Source organism: Polyodon spathula, chromosome 13 (assembly GCF_017654505.1).
Source record: "Polyodon spathula isolate WHYD16114869_AA chromosome 13, ASM1765450v1, whole genome shotgun sequence".
Taxonomy (NCBI): domain Eukaryota; kingdom Metazoa; phylum Chordata; class Actinopteri; order Acipenseriformes; family Polyodontidae; genus Polyodon; species Polyodon spathula.
In genome coordinates this window covers 10,067,910-10,088,254 of record NC_054546.1, presented here as the reverse complement: position 1 = coordinate 10,088,254, position 20,345 = coordinate 10,067,910, and the positions used below count along the sequence as shown (strand labels likewise).

Below are 20,345 nucleotides of genomic sequence, written 5' to 3'. Positions count from 1 at the left end.
ACTGTCTGAGTCTTAAAAATATCTAGATTTAAAATAATATCGAATATAATGTCAGCTGTCAGAATATTACCCAGAAACTATTAGCAAGTTTCACATTTAAAAAATGAATGCCAATAAAGGCTTAGGAAACAGAACTCCACTTTCCACATACTGGTATCCTAGTTTGTGGTATGCCAATATAGAACATTTATTTATATTTTTTTGTATAAGACATTGCAGCTATTTAATTAGCTATATTAGAGTTATATACCACTTCTCTACAGTTACTTAGTGTTGAAGGTCAAATATATTATTGTATAATATTATAACCTTGGTGTGACTCAAGAGAGGGACTGAGGGCTAATGTTTCCTAAACAAAATGAAGCCCCTATTGATACCCAGTCTGAGCAATCCCATTCAGCCATTGCACCATTCTAATGAACAGTACACTACACTTTTGATAGTAGACATTATTTATCTATTAAAAAATAATAATAATGGTTTGTCGATACTGATATATCTTTTTGTTGGGTCATGTTTGTATCAATAAACTTGTTAATGTTAAGAAAATAAAGTAATAATAACAATCATATATTTAAGTATAGTTTAAGTATAGTTATCTACCAATTCATTTTGTTTTTTATTTTGTTTTGTTTTTGTTTTTATTATTCTTTATTAACAATAATTTACTGGCTCTTAAAATGTATATTGTGTGACATCCCTAATCCAATAATTGTTATTGATTGCCAATCTTTACTATAAGTGTATTCATCTGTACCATCTTGTGGGAATTTTAATACAACTGTAGTCACAGTAGTGATGAGTACTTTCACTGAGTAAGCTTTTTCATTGAAATTATATACATCTTGCACTGTCCAGTTCACTGCTTTTTGATTGCTGTTATTAACAGAAGCATTTAATAAAACCTAATGCATAGAACAAAAACTCAAGCATCTTAGACATATTCCCACCTAACAGAGTGATACATGAGAACTGCATTTTATCTGCAGTGTATCGGCGTTTGCTGCAATCCCAGAGGAGCAGCAGTGAAGCAGCACCGGAAATATACCCAGCCTAACCACTACTAACAGGTTTGACCGTCTCTCTATTAGATTGAGGTAAATGATAATGGCGTAGTACCGTAAAGAATATAGTAATACATTTTGACACTACCTAAATAATGGCCGATCAATTAGTTTCATAATGTGTTATTTTACAATGTGCCTTAAGCCAGCCTTGTAGAGGCCACTGGGTGGGAGACCAGTTTGGTCTCTATAATCATCTCATATTTTTTACTTTGATTAAACTGATCCCCAGGCCAAACTTATATTTATTCTACTGTAGTTTTTCTAATGTCCACTGAGGATTAGAAAAATAATAATATTCAAACCCAGGCTTCTAGAGGTGAAAGGCTACCTTGAAAGAGCCCTAATGATCAACAGAGTAGCCCAGTCAGAACTAGTAGTTTTATGTTCTGTAATGTTGGATGTTAGGCAAATGTATGTTTTCTACCCTGTTAAATTAATATAATTCCTTTGAAAAACTGTGGGTATCCAGTAAGAAACAAGTAAATGTGTGTTCAAATTCCCAAGACTTGCAGGACAGCAGCTCATTAACAATTTGGGGAATTTTCAGCTGGCTGTAAAAAGATATAAATCAATCATAAAAATGATCATCCTGAGTAAAATGAAATATCTGATGCAATGTGTCTTTTTTAAAACCAAAAAAAAAAACTGCACTGTATTTATTGGTTGTGTGTGAGTGACAGCAGTAAATTCAATAAAATCCTGAGAGGTTTGCTGCGATCCTTTCTAAACAATGTGCAATTCTATAAAGATTAGAGCTAAATTTTTAATGTGGTAGCTAACATACTCCAAATGCTGTGTGTGACAAAACCTGCACCAAAAACTGAATTTCATTACCACTTAAGGATTGATACGGAGGGATGCAGAACCAGCAGGGTGTTCCTGTACTTAGGGAATTATAATAAAATACACTTACATAATTATACATACTATCCATAATTATTTCCACTATTTTTAATGGCATATATTCTTGTGTGGGTTTTGTTTTATTGTGAAATGTATTTATAGTGCACTTGCCTTTATTACTGTCTAAAGAGTATTCTCAAAGGGATGTGTTTAAAGTCAGTTGCACCACATATCCATCTGCATCATAAAACCAGTCTGTAAACCTCAATCTAATCTTGCTTTATTATTAAAAGGCAGCCCGTTCCATCTACAGTCTACAATCCAGTATGCAGTGTGCTAGACATTACACATAAATCAAAGATCACCTGTACATTTCACTATGTGTATACTGAGATTTATAAATGCATTCAGTTCTGTATAATGTTATTCACAGCCTTCAAGTTCAGCCTGCATATATATGTAGTGGACATTTATCAGGTACCTTCCACCATCACTGTGAGCTGGAGAGATCGAGTTCTGCCAGCCTGCAATCCTAACTAGGTTTAATCTCAATCTGCTGTTGAAGGAAGCTAACTAGTCTCATTTCAAGATGATTTCAAGTAAATCCCAGTGGTAGATGGGAATGTAGCTTTAGAGCCTCTATGGCAAGCACTAGCTTAAAAAGTGAATACAACAATATATAGGGAGCTTAAATCTGTTGAGCTATAAAATGTTTTCAAACTAAACTATAGAACAATCTTACCTGATCGATATGACCAGTTAAACTGCATTACCAGTGTCACAAATACCACTTGTGTGTTGTAAAATACACACACATTGTAATTTAAAATTTAGATACAGTACATATTTGGATTGGTAGCCCAAGAATCACACAATGAGAGTATGTAATTACTTAGAAATGCATTTTGGAATCTGCTTGAGGATCTGGGGATGGACCAGTAATTGGATTTAAATTATTTTACTGTCAGGGATATATCAAAGGAGTGTTGAGAAAAAAAATTCAACCTTGCATTTCAAACTTTCAAACCAAAACAGAAACATGAACACAATGTGTCAGACACTCTTAAATGTTTTTCAGGTAATTTCCCTTTCTTTGTTAGTTTTTCTTTTCGTTTAGAAAATGTGTACAATGTTTTAATAAAAAGAACAATACAATCAGATGATTCGCATGAAAAGTATTCACGCACATCTTAGTATCAACACATTACATACTCCCAAATACAAACAAAAATAAAAAAACACCTTCTGGACGATTTATTTCGTTGTCCAGAATACTAGACGAACTGGGAGAATGTTACGGTTAGGATGAAGATGCTAAATTATGACTATTAGATTTAAAACAATATCAAACATGGTTAAAAAAAATATGGGTAGTTTAATTAAAACACAAAATTGAAAACATCTGTAATTGAAAATATATGGATGGACGAAGCTAATTCAGATACAACTGTATTAAAAATATATATTATGAACAACATTTTACGTGGTTTTGCTGGAATTATATTTTAAATTACTGCACAGTATTTGATAGTGTTATAGTTAGTATTATATTACTATAAGGTGGTGCTTGTTAAAAGTTGGACTACATTATTGTCTGGATCTACAGTTATCTTGCAAACGCGTGGAGCTGGCTCAGTACCAAGTCTACATCTGATCTGTTTCAGCACTTTGGGCAGTTCCATTCTGCAACGCAAGCTCCCAAGTGCGTATAAAAGCAAAGCCACAGCACTCATTCTGAACACTGGCACAGCAGTTGTGTAGTCTCGAAGATGAGTTACAGCATGGAATATCTCACGAGCTCTCCACACAGGAGTGCACAAAGTGACTTCCTCCGATTTCAGTCTAAAAACCTCGGATCGTCCTCTGCAGTGATGCTGTTTTCCAGGAGCCCCCTCAGCACTGGGTCGTCTGCGTCATTCAAACAGAACAGCCTGATGCTTAAAAAAGAGTACAGGTCTTCTGTTCTCAGATCCATGGATAGCACAGACCTTGTAAACCAATTTAAATTGCCGAATATAAACGAGAAGCAGCTTCTGCAGGGGCTTAACGATCGCTTTGCAGGCTTTATCGAAAAGGTTCGTCATCTTGAAAGCCAGAACAACATTTTGGAAAATGAGATTCAGGAACTGAGGCAAAAGCAAGTTTCCCTGTCCTCGCTGTCTGAAGTTTTCGATCCTGAAATCAAAGATCTAAGAGAGCTTCTCAGTAACATTACCTCTCAAAAGGCTCAGATTGAGCTCGAGCATCATCATTTGGAGGAAGATATTCACCTTTTGAGGGGGAGATATGAAGAGGAAGCTCGCAGTAGATCAGACACCGAGGCCAGCATTATGAGACTGAAGAAAGATATTAATGACGCACACCTCTCCAAACTGGAACTGGACAAAAAAGCGCACTCTCTGATGGAAGAAATACTTTTCTTGAAGAAAAATCACCAAGAAGAGGTATCGGAAATGATGGCCCAAATCCACGATGCGCAAGTTACTGTTGATATGAAAGATTCGGGAAAGTCAGACATCACTGCGGCTTTGAGGGAAATCAGAAGCCAGCTTGACGGTCACACCAATACCAACATGCAACAAGCAGAGGAATGTTTCAGGGCCAGGGTAGCTAAACTGACAAAAGCTGCTGAAGTGAATAATGAAGCTCTCCAAGTCAGAAGAGAACACATCCACGAGCACAGACGCCAACTGCAGTCAAAAACCATAGAGCTGGAAACAGTTAAAAGTACCAGAGAATCTTTACAGAAGCAACTCGGTGCGCTTGAAGAGAGGCACGATGCGGAAATCAGTCATTACCAGGTAATATCTTGTTTATATGCATGTAGATCACTTGTTATTGTTTTGTATTTCTATTTATTATTGACTCGTTTGTTTAACGCACAGTTTAACTCTTAAAAACAATGATACACATATTCTATTTATCTAACTTATGTTGTTGATGTAGAATTCATAATATGCTAAAGGGATGTGTAGTGTGTGTGTCGCTGTCAATATCTATTGCTGTTTCTTGTAGATCATTATTTATCACGTTTACCAAATAATACAGCAAAGAATGCATTTTTTCTGTAGTAGCATTTTTTTTTTTTTTTTTTTTTTTTAAGTTAGGTTGTTTTAACTATTACGCCTTTGGACATTTTCTTTCTTTATTTATTTATTTATTATTGAGATCACATTTCCAAATTGGACACAAATTACCGTTTTTAAATACAATTACCTTCTAAACGAACGTAACACAGCTATAAGCTATTTAGAAACCCCTAAACCACTGACTTCATGGGGTGCGTTTTTCATTTCTGATCGAATTGTACTAATGGGAATTTGATTTACAGTAAATTCTAGCTTACTGGTATTCTGTTTTACATCAATCAGCTGTAATATTGATGTAGAATTGACTTGTCTTAATGATTGATACTTTTGTGAATGATTGATATATTTTTAATGTCAGCTCAGTGGAAGGGCGTGTGTCTGTGAATTTTTATTATATGGATTTATAGGAAAAGCCTGTCAATTGGTACTTTAAAATTGAGTCAATAAAATGAATACTGTTTACCAATATTACTCAATCAATAGATTTGCATTTCCATAAATAGACTCAATTAGTGATTGTCCCTGCACTAATCTGACAGTGTTACAACGCCTGATCAAATGCTTATATGTTTGCAGAATGCTATCCAACAGCTGGAGCATGAGCTTAAACACACACAGTATGATATGGCTGGTCACCTGAGGGGGTACCAGGATCTTCTGAATGTCAAACTGGCCCTAGATGTGGAGATTGCTTCCTACAGGTACTTTCATATTGATTATATGATCTACAATGTGTTTCTTTGTGGAATTACTGATTCATTTATTTTGGTTGTCTCTGCTTATGCATGTATTATAAATCCCCTTTTTAAAATAGTTACCAATGTTGCCAGCTTAGCAACACAAGCTTTAAAAAGAGTTGGTGGTGCATTACAAAACTCTGGGTACAAGAGAACAGTCTTCATATCTATTCACAAAGCTGTCACCCTGGGTGGCTTGTAAAGATCACATATATTGTTGTCTTTCATTATAGTGGTGGGGGTTTCCTTTTATATACCATTGGGACTTGTCAAGCAAAAGTAATTTATTTGTCACATGCATTTTTAAGTTCTATCTTTAACTTTGTCTTACCATATTGCATTTTGCTTTCACTGTCTTGCATTGTATCTTTTATATGCATAAATAGACAAAATACACACCCAATGAGACATTCCAGTCATTCTGCATTTCTACAGCGTACACCAGTGACAGTATATTTCCCCAATATTTTGCTTATATATATATATATATATATATATATATATATATATATATATATATATATATATATATATATATATATATATATATAAAATCAACACTTTGTGAAACCTGTTGAAGTAAGTACAAATGTTTGCAAATCTTTATGGAAACTACTTTGATAGTATAGCAGGAAAACACTTTGTGATTGATATATATATATATAGTTATATATATAATATATATATATATATATAGACAATTGATGGCATGGTATCTATTCTTTAATTCATGATTTAATATAAATTGCTTTTATTGCTGCTAGCGCCTAACTATCCAACTCTTTTGAAAGTTTATCTCAGTTCCTTAATGCATACACTTTCTACAAACAGCACATACTATCATGTTATTTCTTCTTTCAATATTCAGTATGTGTCACTTTAACTTTTGCCCATATTTATCCATTCCAAAACTTCAAATCTTGTAATTTATGTTTTACCTATATAAATATATATTTTACTATATTGACCATTGATATCTATTGCACTGTTATACAGTGAGGATATCATTTTTAAATATAAAAAACTTATTTCCACACCTTAGTAATTCCATTTCTTTTCTCAGGAAACTTTTGGAAGGTGAGGAAACAAGATTGACTTCAGTTGCTGCAGGCCATGTTCCAGCACCACATGAGTACAGACAATCCTCTATCTACACTCTGCCAAGTTTCACTAGGGAGAAAACTGCCGCTAAGAAGATGGAGCCACAGTACAAGTTTGTTGAGGAGATCATCACAGAAACAACCAAAGAAGTGGAGATTGACAACACTGATACAGAGGAAATAATGAGTGAAGGAGAAAGGATGGAAAAGGAGAGTCCAGAGGATGAGGTGGAAACAACAGCTGACAATCGAGAGGCTCAAGAGGATGCACAGGAAGTGGACACTGTAGAAGCAAAGAAACACAAAGAAGATGAACAAGAAGAGACCTCAGCTGAACCTGGGTATGAGGAGGAAACTGCAGTTAAAAAAGGTGACATAGATGCAGTTGAAGCTGAAGTTACATCTGAAGTGGTAGAAGAGAAAGAAACTTCCCAAGATGATATGAGTGATGCAGAAGACACCAAGGAGAAGAAAGAAGTAAAAGAAGAGAGCACTGATAAAATACAAGCCTTTGAGGAAGTGCAGAAAACTATTGTGGAAGAAACCACAAAGGAACCTACAGATGTAGCAGAAACAGAAACTAAAGCAGAGGCACCAGAAGATGAACCTTTAGGAGAACCAATATCACGGCCCAGTGAAATGACACAAGAAACAAATGAAAGTGAAGAGATACTGGTTTCAGATAACAAAACCAAAGAGGTAAAAGAAGTAGAAAAAACAGAAGACACAAAAGGGGAAAGTTCTGTAACAAAGAAAGAAGATAAATCTGAAGAGAAAAGTGTCACTGCAGAGAAGGAGGAAATTATGCCAGAAGAGAAAAGCCCTCTTGAGGAAAAGACAGCAGAGAAAGTAATACATGAACACACCGAGGAGCACGATACCATGAAACCGAAGGAGATGGCCAGTCCATCGGAATCAGAAGAACCTGACAAAACTGAAGATAAAATAACCACAGATGTTAAAGTGGATTCCAAAGATATTCTGAAGGAGGAGGTGGTGAGTCAGTCAAAATCAGAAGAAGAAGAGGGTGCTTCAGAACCTGAGAAGACTGAAGAGAAAGCAACCTCAGATATTGAAGCAGCACAAGAAGACATTCCAAAAGAAGATCCTGTAAGTGAATTAAAATCAGAAGAAGAAAAAAAGGCTTCAAAATCTGAGAAAGAGGTTACCATGCATTTCAAAGTTGAACACAAGGACCCTATAAAAGAGGAGCTGGTCACTCAGACAAAAACTGAAGAAAAGGATTCTTCAAAACCACACACACCTGAAGAGAAAGCACAGGCAGATATTAAGGTGGAACCAAAGGATGTGCAGAAAGAGGAGCCGATGAGCAAACAGCAATCAGAAGATGTTGCTTCGATGCCTGGCACACCTGAAGAGAAAATAAACCCAGATATTGAAGCAGCACAAGAAGACATTCCAAAAGAGGACACTCTGCACAAATTAAAATCAGAAGAGGAGAATTCAGAACCTGAAAAGTCTGTACAGAAGGTAACCACAGATGTCAAATTGGAACCCAAGAACCTCATTAAAGAAGTCGTCACCAAGTGGTCATCTGAAGAAAAGGATGCTTTAAAACCACACACACCTGAAGAGAAAGAAGATCTTCAAAAAGAGGAGTCGATGAGCCAACAGCAAACAGAAGATGTTGCTTCAAAGCTTGGCACACCTGAAAAGAAAACAACCCCAAGTATCAAAGCAGAAGAAGATGTGAAAGAAGAAACTTTGCGTGAATTAAGGTCAGGAGAAAAGGAAACTTTGAAACCTGAAAAGACTCAAATTAAAGTATTCATAGATGACAAGGTGGATGTTAAAGATCATCCAAATAAGGAGACAGTAAGCCAATTGATACTAGAAAATGTTTTGAAGGCTGTCAAACCTGAAGAGAAAGACTCAACAGACATCAAAGTAGAAGTCAAAGATCTTCTGAAAGAGGAGACAGTGAGCCTGGAGAAATCAGAAGAAAAAGTTTCTCTGAAGTCTGATAAACCTGAAGAGAAAGCAACAACAGAAATCAAAGTAGAAACCAAGGAAATTAAGAAAGAGGAGATGGTTAGGGAAGAGAAATCAGTAGATGTTGCTCTGAAGTCTGACAAACCCAAAGAGAAAGCAACCCCAGAAGATGAAGAGTTAAAAGCAGAGACATTTCTAGGGGAAGGGAAAGAAGCAGATTCAGAGGAAGACCAAAAGCCTGAATTAACACTGACTCCAAAAGGAGAAAAGAAAGAGGAAAGCATTACAGTATTAAGTGAAGGAAAAGATGAAAAACCTTCCAATAAACAAGAGAAATCTACAGAGGAGGAAAGGGAGGTAACATCTGAAGAGAAAGAGAGAACACAATCTGACACCAGTGTGGAAACAAAACCCCAGGAGATGCCATCAGAAAAGGATAGCTCAAAGATGGAGATGCCAGAGGATTCAAAGCAGAAGGAACTGATTGGAGAACAAGAGAAAGTGCAGGAAAGGTCAACAAGCCCAGATACTGATGCAGATAAAAAGAAGATTGGTGATTCCAAAGAAGAAAAAACATTGGAGGAGGAAGTGCCATCTCCAAAGGAAACTCCTGTAAAAGAGGACAAACTCTTCATAGATGACATGGAGGAAAAGATAAAGCCAGAGAAAAAGATGACAGAAGGAAAAGTCACATCCACCACACAAGAGAATGGTCATGATGAAAGTGAAGACTTGAGCAAGGAGGAGACAATCGACACAGAGGAGACAAAAGTGCCTGCAAAGGAGAGTCAGGTAGAAAAGACAAAAGCAACACAAGAAGAGCTCAAAACCTCTCAAACAGATACAATGCAAGACAGTGACAGCAAAAAGTAATATGGTAAATAAAAAAAAAAGGTTTAAAATAGAAAAAATGTATGTATTTGTGTAAAGAAATCATTTAAAGAATATGATTAGATTCCTGATGCATGACAATTGTATAATGTACCAAATATGATATCAAGCTTTGCAAATTTGAATGAAAGGAGATTAAATGTAAATGAGTTCCAGCTCTGTATTGGCTGTCTAAAAGACTTTCTAGGTACAAAAATAAATGTAATTTGCAGAGAATAACATTGTCCTTACATTTTGGTTGTCTTTAGTGAATAGATCAATTAAACAAAAGGTTTAAAAGATATCCCCTTTGGTCACTGTGTGTATAATGTAGAAAGTTAAGTTTACTATCAATGCTATGCTTTTTAATGCACAAAGTCTTGGCTGGTCAACTTCTCTTAACCCACAGAGTTCACAGAAACTGTTTTACAAATTCTATAAATGTAACTAAAAAAAAATAAAGAAAATATATTTAATGAAATCATTAAAAAAATGTGGCTTACATGGATTGTTGATTTGAAATAACATACAGAAAATCTAGAATGCTATCTTAAACTTTAACAAAAGGTAAATAGTTATGGCAAGCCAAATTATCACTTAGAGATATCTCGAAATGCATTTCAAGGTATCTTAAATTGAAGATATCTCAAACTAACTCGATTTCAAAATACCTCAAATTCAATTCGAGATATCTCAAATTGACTTCTTGTCCTGTTTGAGCTATCTCAAATTGACTTCCTGTGAAAATGCTTTATGTTTTGAATGGCCTTCCGCCCCATTTCAAGATATCTCAAACTAGACAGGAAGTCAGTTTGAGATATCTCAAAATTAGTTTGAAATATCTTGAAATCGAGTTAGTTTGAGATATCTGCAATTCAATTTAAGATATCTTGAAATGCATTTCGAGACACAGTATCACTAAATGATAATTTGGCTTGCCATAAATAGTTTAGTTAAACACTAGAGCTGTTACTGTTTATCAGCTTGGGATGATACACACACACACACACATTACAGTATTTTTTATCTTCAAGAAAAACAAACTGACACAAGCTAAAACAGCACAGGTCTGCCAGCAAGATACCAGTCAGTTAGATAAGAAAATGTATAGTTCAACTGTATAATATGTGTCTGTTAGAAGTCATACAAGCCCCACCAGTGCTGTAGATTCAGAATAATCTTTCAGTGTAATGAATAAGCTGGTGACTATGAAATGTATCAAGAGTATGAACAGAATAGTATAGAATAAAAATTAGCAATGAAGTGTTTCATCACAATGGGGTATTTACTGTCCTCAGACAGGTCTGCTAACACAGCATCACCCCGCAATGCAGCATTCGTGCAAATCCTCTTTCATTCATTCAGTTATTCTTTAATGGTTAGGGCTGCATTTCTTTTTTGTATTATTATTATAGTGATTTTAATTAGTGAGTCTTTGGTGAGTCTCAAAGTGCTTGATTCAGGGTTATTAAGCAAGATTATTGTATACTGTACATAGCTTTGTGTATATTACCCTTTTTTTCAGGTGATACGGAATTGTATCTAATTTAGCAAATTCTATTTAATTTCTAACCTAAATAGCTGCTAAATGTACATTGTCCTGTATACTAGCAAATGCAATTGTCTTACAATTTGTCCATTATGATTAATTTCGAGTTTCTTGAAAATGGATAGAAAAAAAAGGTTGCAGATACCACAGGTTCTCCAGCGAGTGGTCATACCAGCTATTGAAATCCTCATGAAAGCACCCATGTTAACTATGAATCTATAAAGATAGGTTGCAGGAACTGGCTTTATTTAGCCTGGAACAAAGACAAATTGGACAAAAGTACAGGCAAGTGTACAATACTCTTTACATAGAGTGGTAAAGGTATGTAATGTGTATCTAGACAAGATGTGGATGCTAAATCATTGGGTTCCTTCAAGTCCTGTCTTATTAAAGTTTTGAGATCAATCACCTACTACAAACCAGACAAACATTAATGAGCTAAATGTAACATTAAATGTCTTTTAGTAAGTAAAAAACGTTTCCTGTGTTGTAAGACCTACAATAACTAGTTTCTTCTACATACTGTATGAATCAGGTATAATTATGTTCTGTTATCATGGCAGTTGTTCTTAGTGATATTCTCAAATCTCAAAAACAAATTCTGCATAATATTTACGACTTTATGGATGCTCCAACCTTCCATAACCAGACCAGTAATCTGTCTAAGAACTGTGTCACTTTAGTCAACATTCAGCATGAATTTTGGCTGCATTGCTAAATGAATATCCTATAAACTGTCCCTTCTCCCATAGAAAATGCAGTAAAGTCCATGGGATATAGAGATTTCTTTCTTGAGTCTATTTTTTCTCACTGCTGCAGTAGCCACTATACTAAAGAAAAAATATTTCATTGTTACAACCAGGTGTAGGGAGAACTGCATTACTGAGTGATGACACCTAGTGGTAAAAACGTCAAATACATGAGGTTTCCAAGAATGCCCTTTTATTCATTATAATGTCTTGCTGACATCAGTCAACCAAGCATTTCCCAGTATTAACCAATGAGTAACAAACACATTGGTCAAATCACTTACAAAGATCATAGCAATGCCCTTAACAAATGTTGTGGCTGCAGGTGACTGTACAACTGAAATAAACATTTTATATCAAGTGCTTTTTTAAATGTATTTATTCAGATTTAATATTCAAATAAAACTAATCCAAAATGATAACGATCTTCATTAATTTATTTAACTATAAACATATATTGCTATACCATTTAACTTATTCATTTATTAAAATATCATTTTTATTATTCTAATTACTATTGCTACTACAGTAATTGTTGAAATGTTTAGGAAGACTGTCTGTATGCTGTGCATACATAAAGTTCAATTATGCAAGAATCACAAATATTTTCATTACCTATTTATTAACATACAAACAAAACAGAATCAAGGTATACAATAGGATCATTTAATAGAGCGTGTGGTGTTTATCATGAAATGTGATAGACATGAGATCAGCTATTACGTTAAAGCCATTTTCACAATGAGTGACATCTGAGCCTGAACGGTTTGTGAGACATGGTTAGTGTTTAAATCGTACAATGCCAATAAAACCTGGGTAACAACTAAAATGGAACTAGACTGAGTAGCCAGATTGGCTTGTATCAGAGACCAATGTCAAGGTCATTTATGCCAGTACTTTAAATGGTCTTTGAGATATATGGTCATGCTGCAATGGCACAAAACTGTTAATACTGTTGTGTTCCAAAAGTGAAGCAAATTTCTCAAAGCAATTGGTCTTTTTTTACCCAGAAAACAAAATGTCACATAACCACAATGAGACCCATAAGCAAGAGGTTTTCATAACACAAGAAATACAAAGCAGCTTATTTCAATAGATTTGAGATACAAACTGTTACTTTTAATTGTCCATCAGGATCCAATATAGATGTCAAAAAATTATGTCTATGCTAGCACAGCTTGACTTCCAAGATTATTACTCTTTAAACTTTATAAACTTACCTTGCAAAATGTTCAAAGCATTTCCTCACAGCTCCACCAGAAAGCCTTTTTCGAGGTTAGTTTGGTACAGCTTCTTACAAAGCAGACAAGTTGGGTCTGACTCTCTGCATTCTACAGTATGGGGGGGGGGGGGGGGGGGGGGGGGGGGGGGGGGGGGGGGGGGGGGGGGGGTTGGAGTTTACTCACCTCAATATGCTTCTAGCTATCACTATGACCCCAAAAAGTACCCTCCTCTAAGTCTCTAATATCCCCGTATTAATTTGATAGCAGTTATTTTTGTTGTTTATGTACAGCTGATGATCAGAACCAATTCATGTTTTAATAAATAATAAAAAAACAGTTCCTTGGGTTCAAAGCCTTTATTTGGAAGTTAAATACATGAGGACTCTTGACAGCAATGACATGGTAGTGGCAGTTATAGCTTTAGGGTTTGTCAAATTCATTTTTGATGCGAGATTCTGTTTTGCGTTTTGTTTTGTTTTTTGGTGTAAACTGAGTTTGTGTTTTGCATCTTGATCAGTAGTTCTATACTGATACTTTGTAAAAGCAAAAAAAGACCCTCCAATTGACCAAGCTTGACATATATTCCAATTATAAGTTACATTTAACAAGATATTTGTAATAACATCAGTTTAGTGTTATGGTTTTGATTTAAATTCCATTACTATCCCTGATAGTGGCACAGCAAATTGCAAGATGGGTTAAGCTTCCAATGCATGCGATTAAAAGTATAATTGTACAGCATTTAAATACAAAGAACTCTGCTAAAGTACTTCAAATCATACAAGGTAAAAGAGGAATATCAATTATTAAATATGCTGTAGTAAAACAAAAATACCGTGTTCTTCTCCCCCCCCCCCCCAATCTGTGTTCATCTGTATCCAACATATCAAATGTTTAACATGCACTCACAAAATGTCCATTTTTGATAAAGATGTATTTCATTAGGATGGCAGCACACAGACTCATTAAATACATGAAAATGTATAAAATGACTGCCCTACTACAGCCTTCTTTAATAACTATAACCCATTGTACTGAAACCAGCTTTCAGACTGCCTAGGAGTATTAAAAGGACCAGTTTTCTTGTTGTTTCAAACATCCCTTTCAGAAATCCCCCCGCTGGTCGTATGAACTGCATTTAAGGCCAAATCTTCCAATTTCCTCATTGCGCAAGCTATAGTTAAGCCTCTTATGCCTCCAACTCCAGGCCCAAACCCAGTTTGTGGCCACCAGCGTTGATGCTCTTCCCGTCAATCAAGGAAGACAGAGTAAGTTTTACACCTGTTAAATAATTCAAAAGTTAACATCTAGGAACTGGTAACAATGCTGTCACGTTTCAACAAATCAAATCCCCTTCCAGAATTTGGAGATTCCACATTAATGATGTGCCAACAAAAATGATTCATGGCAATCTACTGAGCACTCCTGAAGATAAATAAATTGAGACTTAAGTATGGAAAATAAAATGTCTAATTCCAGAATTGATACAAAAGTAGACAACCTAGACATCTAAGGGCAATCATTCAAAAAAAAACTACCACCCTGCCCTGTACGGTTAGCTATTAACATGGACATACCTGGCCTTAGGGTTTGAGTATATCCCACTCCAATTAGGCTGGAATTATTCACCTTCGCCTGAAAAACAAATCAAATACATGAATTACTGCTTTCACAATTTAGGGCTCAATGACCAATTAAAATCTTTACTTACGGAGATGGAAGCAGTAGAATCCAGCTGGTACTTTGCGGCAATGCCAAAACGAGTACTATTGCTGCCTGCAGTCCAAGCCAGATTGACTGCAGTTTCAAGCTTATCGCTCACTTTCTGGTAAATAGAACCTCCAAATTCAGAACCATCATTACTATAAATAAATAAATAAAAATAATAACTTGAGGTTAGTGCAAAAGGGTATTATGTTGAAATGACTTTCCTAAAATATATTAAACAAATGTTTTGAAAGCCCATATAGTCTGTACTTGTTATAAGTCTACTCAAAAGGAGGCAAGCACTACATTACTGTATTTAGTTTGTGTAGAAATCTACATCTCCTTCATAAAAGATCATTCTTTTAAAAATAAAAAGTACAAAGTCAACAGCGCAAGCTGGCTGTCATATGAGCTTTACCAAAAAGATCCAGTGCTTGAGACCTTGTTATGAAGTCTATGAATTTATCCTCAAGACATGCATTTACACATTTAACCCTGAACCTGTATTTTAAGCTTTTAACTGTTGAAACAGGACCCATATTCTGAGACTTACACATTGGTATGTAGCTGGAAGTCTCCAGTTTTGTACCCCACAGAGAAGTTGTTCCGAGTCATCTTCGACTTGGCGGTGTCAAAAGTCATCTGGTAGCCAGCAAGCCATCCCTCATAACCAACCACAGCAGCACCATGGATAGTTGGGCCAGCAAAGTCAAAGTCCACATCACAACCCAGATTGACAAACTCGCGCTTGTATGCAGTCTTGACTTTCCCACTCTTTTTGCTAGAAGGAAACATAGCAGGATTTTACTACCAAAGGGTATTTACAACTCAATGATTTCCACAAAATGTACTAAAGTTCCCAGACTCGCACAATCATACATGCTTTTCAAAATAAAATCTGGCATGAACGTATTTTCCTGCCCCAGTTCTCCCACCTAATTCCTGAATTCCCTGAGGCCGGTTTTTCAAAAAACTTTTATTCTGGATCAAAGTGATCCGGATTTTGTATTCCTGTATTTTGTGATAGAGACAACTTATCTAAATAGTTTTGATCTGGTTTTTCAGAAAATTTCACTGCTGGATTACATTTATCCAGATAACAAATAATCACGATTACAAAACCCAGTTTTTGAAGTAGGCTAGTTCTTTATTATTATTATTATTTTTATATTTAAATCATTTTTAATGTTAGTGCACATATAATGCATGCAAATAATGGTTATTTTATTTATGCCCACTTAGAAGAAATTAAACATAAATGTAATAAATATAAAACTTTTGAAAAAAGGGTGTGTTTTTAGACATCGGTCGGGAGTCAAGAATCTCTCAGGCGAGCTTTAAGGAGGCGTAAGTGAAGGCATATATGTATGCTTTTTTTTTTTTTTTAATTAAAGCTATACCACTAAATTCGCGTTTTCCTTTTGCATGGATACAAAACTTAAATATGTAAATACTATATTCTAATAATCGATTTGGACATATAACAGTGTTTGAATTGTCATAGCAAACACATCATTTAAAAGCTAAATCCACCTCCTCAGTAAAATCATAATAATCCTAGTATTTGATCAAAGTAATCCTGATCTCCTCTGACAAACCCAACTGCAACATTTAATCGCGATTAAAAGTGCGATCGGATTACCAAAACAAAATCCAGATCACTGTTATTCGATCGCATTTAGATGTTTTGAAAAACCCAACTGCACAATATAATCCAGATGAAAGAGCGGTAATCCTATTACCAAAGTTAAGAAAAACCGACCCTAGGTGTGCAAATACAGATCTAATGGATTTTATAAATTGATAAACGTTACAATTAGCATTTCTTACCCAGTATTTGGTGAGAAGGTAGTATCAAATGTCAGCTTCAAACCTTTGGCAATCTGTGTGAATATAGCAGTTTTAGTATTGGATCAAACAAATCTATATTAAAAAGGATTACTCAAATATAGTTTAAGTACACACCTGGTCTTCAATTGTGATTTCTGTTCCCAGAGTGTTATCAGTGTTCCACTTCTCTGTGAAGGTCAGACCATATTCAGACCACTTGTATTTAGTATCCAGACTTCCAATGACTTTGCTCGTGTCAGTGTTGGATGAGCCAGAAGTTGTGAATTCCTGTGAAGATGAGGAATAGCATCTTTATGCATTAAGTTTTAAAAATACTTGTGAACAGAGATACATGAATGAATGAATGAATAAAATAAATAAATAAATAAATAAATAGATAACTGGTGCGAGTAGGCATTAACAAAAACTACAAAAAGGTTTTAGTAACACGCTGTTTATTTACTTTAATGTTAGGTAAATTCATATGCAAATCCTGAAGGCTGCAAAGAACACACCTTTGCTTGTGTCCAAACAACTGATGTAAAAAAAATTCTGTTTGACAAATGTCTATATTCTTGCCAGCTGCTTTTAAAATGCAAGGTCCAACACAGGGAAAAATAAGTAAAGGTAGGATTAATTAGCGCAGGCATTAACATGAATTTTTCTAACACAAAATAGTTATAACACTGGATTACAGCAGATATGTGATCCAAAAGTTTGAGCTATCAAGTCTGTTAAATTGTTCAACACCTATAGCTGCATAAATGTAAGTAAGCTCCTAAAAGTAAGTTACCATACTCTTCTGAACAGTAATGTATGGCCTATAATTTACTCCATTTGAAATACAAAATGCATAATGTCTGGAAAGTTATACAACATGCTTTGGGTATATAAAATACATTTCAGGTAGTGTCTGTGTGTTCATCTCAGCATTAATACAAGTCAAAGCACAGACATGTCAATCCCAACTGGCAATAAGGCAATCCACAGCTTTATCAACCGCTATTATTAACTACAAATTTTCTACTCGATACATTCAAAGCTAGTGCACAATTCCAATTCATTCAGTCCTATATGTTTTACTCTTGGCAGAGAAAACAAGGTCAAGCATTTAACTTCAAGGCACTCAAGATTACAGAAAAAAAAAAAGGAAAGCTTACCACTCCACTGGCAGACTTGGTCTTTACTTCCAGTTTCACCACCCCAAATCCTAGCAAGAATGATATTAGATATTACAATTAAGTGAAACCCAAACATGATTTGACCGTTATTTAAAAAAAAAAAAAAAGTTACTTACCATATCCTTTGTTGAAAATGTCTCTAGAGGATTTACCCAGATCACCGTATGATGGAGGAACAGCCATTCTTCCTTTGAAATGACATTATACACAAATAAAAGAATATCTTTAAACGGTCTTACAAAAAACGAATGAAGACGTATCACATAAAACCTAAACATTTTTCTATTACAAACTTACATTATATTTATGGACACATAACGGTGATCGGAAAGAAGAATAAAAGACAGACGAGAGCAAACGAAAGTGACTTTTGCGAAAACAAGGTTAGCAAACGGGAGGCGGCCATCTTGGCATCAAAACTTCACCCTGACAGTCTTATTAACACAAAAACATAACATTTAACCGTGAATTTGAACTTGACAGACACGAGCTGCTCCTGCAAAACTGGTTTTGCCTAAACGTTTAATACAACACAAATTGGGCGTGGGCCAGATTTAAAAAAAAAAAAACGACCCTTAATTCATATATTGAATTATGGAAGACGTTAATCCAGATAACTATTAATAGTATATAACCATGTATAATGCAAACAAAGAACACGTTATCAACTTAAATGTACATGTTTGGCACCACAACAGACATACTGCCCCATGGTTACCACATATTTAAGTAGAAATATAAAATGTACTGGTTATTTAACCAAGTGCTTGAGAAATAAATACGGTAAACGAAAACTGTACTTCTACTCAGGTTTAAAGTTGCAATTACCGTCGTCACAATATTCAGCCGGTACCAGTATTCAGAGCTTGGCTTTAGTCAAATTAGTTTAACTTAAATATAAACAATAATTACACCACAAATGGCTAAATCAACAACGGTCTAAATGACAGAGCTATGCTCCCTCCTACTCAACTGTTCTGCACGTTTTCAATATCACATCTCAAAATCCAATGCCTTCCTAAAAATGGCATTTTTACTCAAACGTTTGAGAGAAAAGACATCTTTCATTTAGCCATTCACGTATGTCTACTACACAACCTGCATACCTGTGTCTGATCTTGAGGCGAGCTAGAAAGTAAGGTTTATTTGCTTTTCTTTTGCCGTTTCTGGCTGCACTGCCACAGTAAATCACTCCGGTTGGAGGGCGAAGTGAAGGAGAGACGCCTCTACCGGCAGCCCCATCATAACCTCAGAACGCAGGACCCCGTCTAGGAACACGTCCCATCGCCTGTCATATTGCTTTGTAAGTTAGTAGAACATAAACTTGAGCGATATTTAATCATTTACCCTCGCTTTTCTCGATCAACATTTACCTCCAATATTATAAAAAATTTGGACCAGTACATTTACATTTGTAACACATTCTAGGCAAAATTACAAATCCGCTCGGAAATTGATATCTGGTCCTGTTTAGAACACGCCTCCTACTTTCTGATTTAAAGAGGCATCGTCAAGATAGTCTAGTGGAGTGTCTTGTACACGTTATGTTAATCTCAGAACGTAAAACATTTGAATATATACAATATGTAGTCTTTTGTAATATGATGATATATCATGAAGAAAATGTGTAGCTACAGTTAATCACTGTTCATGTAATATGCACACTTCTACCCACAGCAGACACCATGCTCAAAAGTCCAAAATGAAGACTGAAGTGAAGCGTAACATTGTTCACACGTCAGTTAAAAGTGTAGTGCTGCCAAGTGATTTTACTCGTTTTCCACGGTACCTAGTGTTAACCCCATATTGTTTCTGGAAAAAGATGAGATCCCTTATTTTTTCATTATGTGTTTGTGCCATTATATTACTCCTTAGACTTAGAGGCTGCAGTTTCTTCTGATTGTCTTTATTGTTGTTACATCACTCTTCTGTGTTATATAAGTTGTATTGGCTTGCTCACAGCTTTAGAACAATCTCCAATGTGATTTGGGGATGGTTCTAAAACTGCATTTGCAGTAAAGTTGCTCAACTAGTTGCCTGGTGTAGTGTAGGTAGGGTTGCCACCTGGCCCCATAATTCCAGAACACTGAGACAGAACAGGATTTGTAAGTTGCCTTTAAACTGAAGGAAATAAACATGTGAATTGAGCCCTAAACCTTTGCTAAATTGATTCTGGTGATTAATTATCTTGAGGCAGCGTGACAATACAATAATAGCTTTTAACAAATGAACTAAATAAATAAGTACATCATCAATATTTATTTTATTAATAGTTTTAAATATATATATATTTTAAAATTTCTTTATAGTTTCTAATAGTATATCACCTTCTCCCACTGAAATCATTAATACTGAGCAGCTGTTCACTATTCCTGACACCAGACAACGTGAACACTGGATCAGTGTTGTTATTTAATTGGGATAGTCAATGTAAATTAGGGCTATAT

At 35.3% G+C, this 20,345-nt stretch overlaps 2 protein-coding genes across 2 annotated transcripts; one reads left to right on the top strand and one right to left on the bottom strand.

The window, feature by feature from the left end:
- The first annotated feature begins 3,664 nt into the window (after positions 1–3,664).
- LOC121325487 (neurofilament medium polypeptide-like) lies at positions 3,665–9,854 on the top strand. The gene is made up of 3 exons (XM_041268001.1): positions 3,665–4,711; positions 5,576–5,700; positions 6,800–9,854. The coding sequence occupies exons 1-3, from the start codon at positions 3,680–3,682 to the stop codon at positions 9,660–9,662; spliced, it is 4,020 nt and encodes a 1,339-aa protein (XP_041123935.1). The 5' UTR covers positions 3,665–3,679; the 3' UTR covers positions 9,663–9,854.
- Positions 9,855–13,521: 3,667 nt separating this feature from the next.
- On the bottom strand, positions 13,522–19,132 carry LOC121325888 (voltage-dependent anion-selective channel protein 2-like). The gene is made up of 9 exons (XM_041268966.1): positions 19,005–19,132; positions 18,015–18,086; positions 17,878–17,927; positions 16,853–17,005; positions 16,718–16,770; positions 15,441–15,668; positions 14,892–15,042; positions 14,758–14,815; positions 13,522–14,461 (listed from the first exon to the last, which is right to left on the bottom strand). The coding sequence occupies exons 2-9, from the start codon at positions 18,079–18,081 to the stop codon at positions 14,370–14,372; spliced, it is 852 nt and encodes a 283-aa protein (XP_041124900.1). The 5' UTR covers positions 18,082–18,086; positions 19,005–19,132; the 3' UTR covers positions 13,522–14,369.
- Between the last annotated feature and the right edge of the window lie 1,213 nt (positions 19,133–20,345).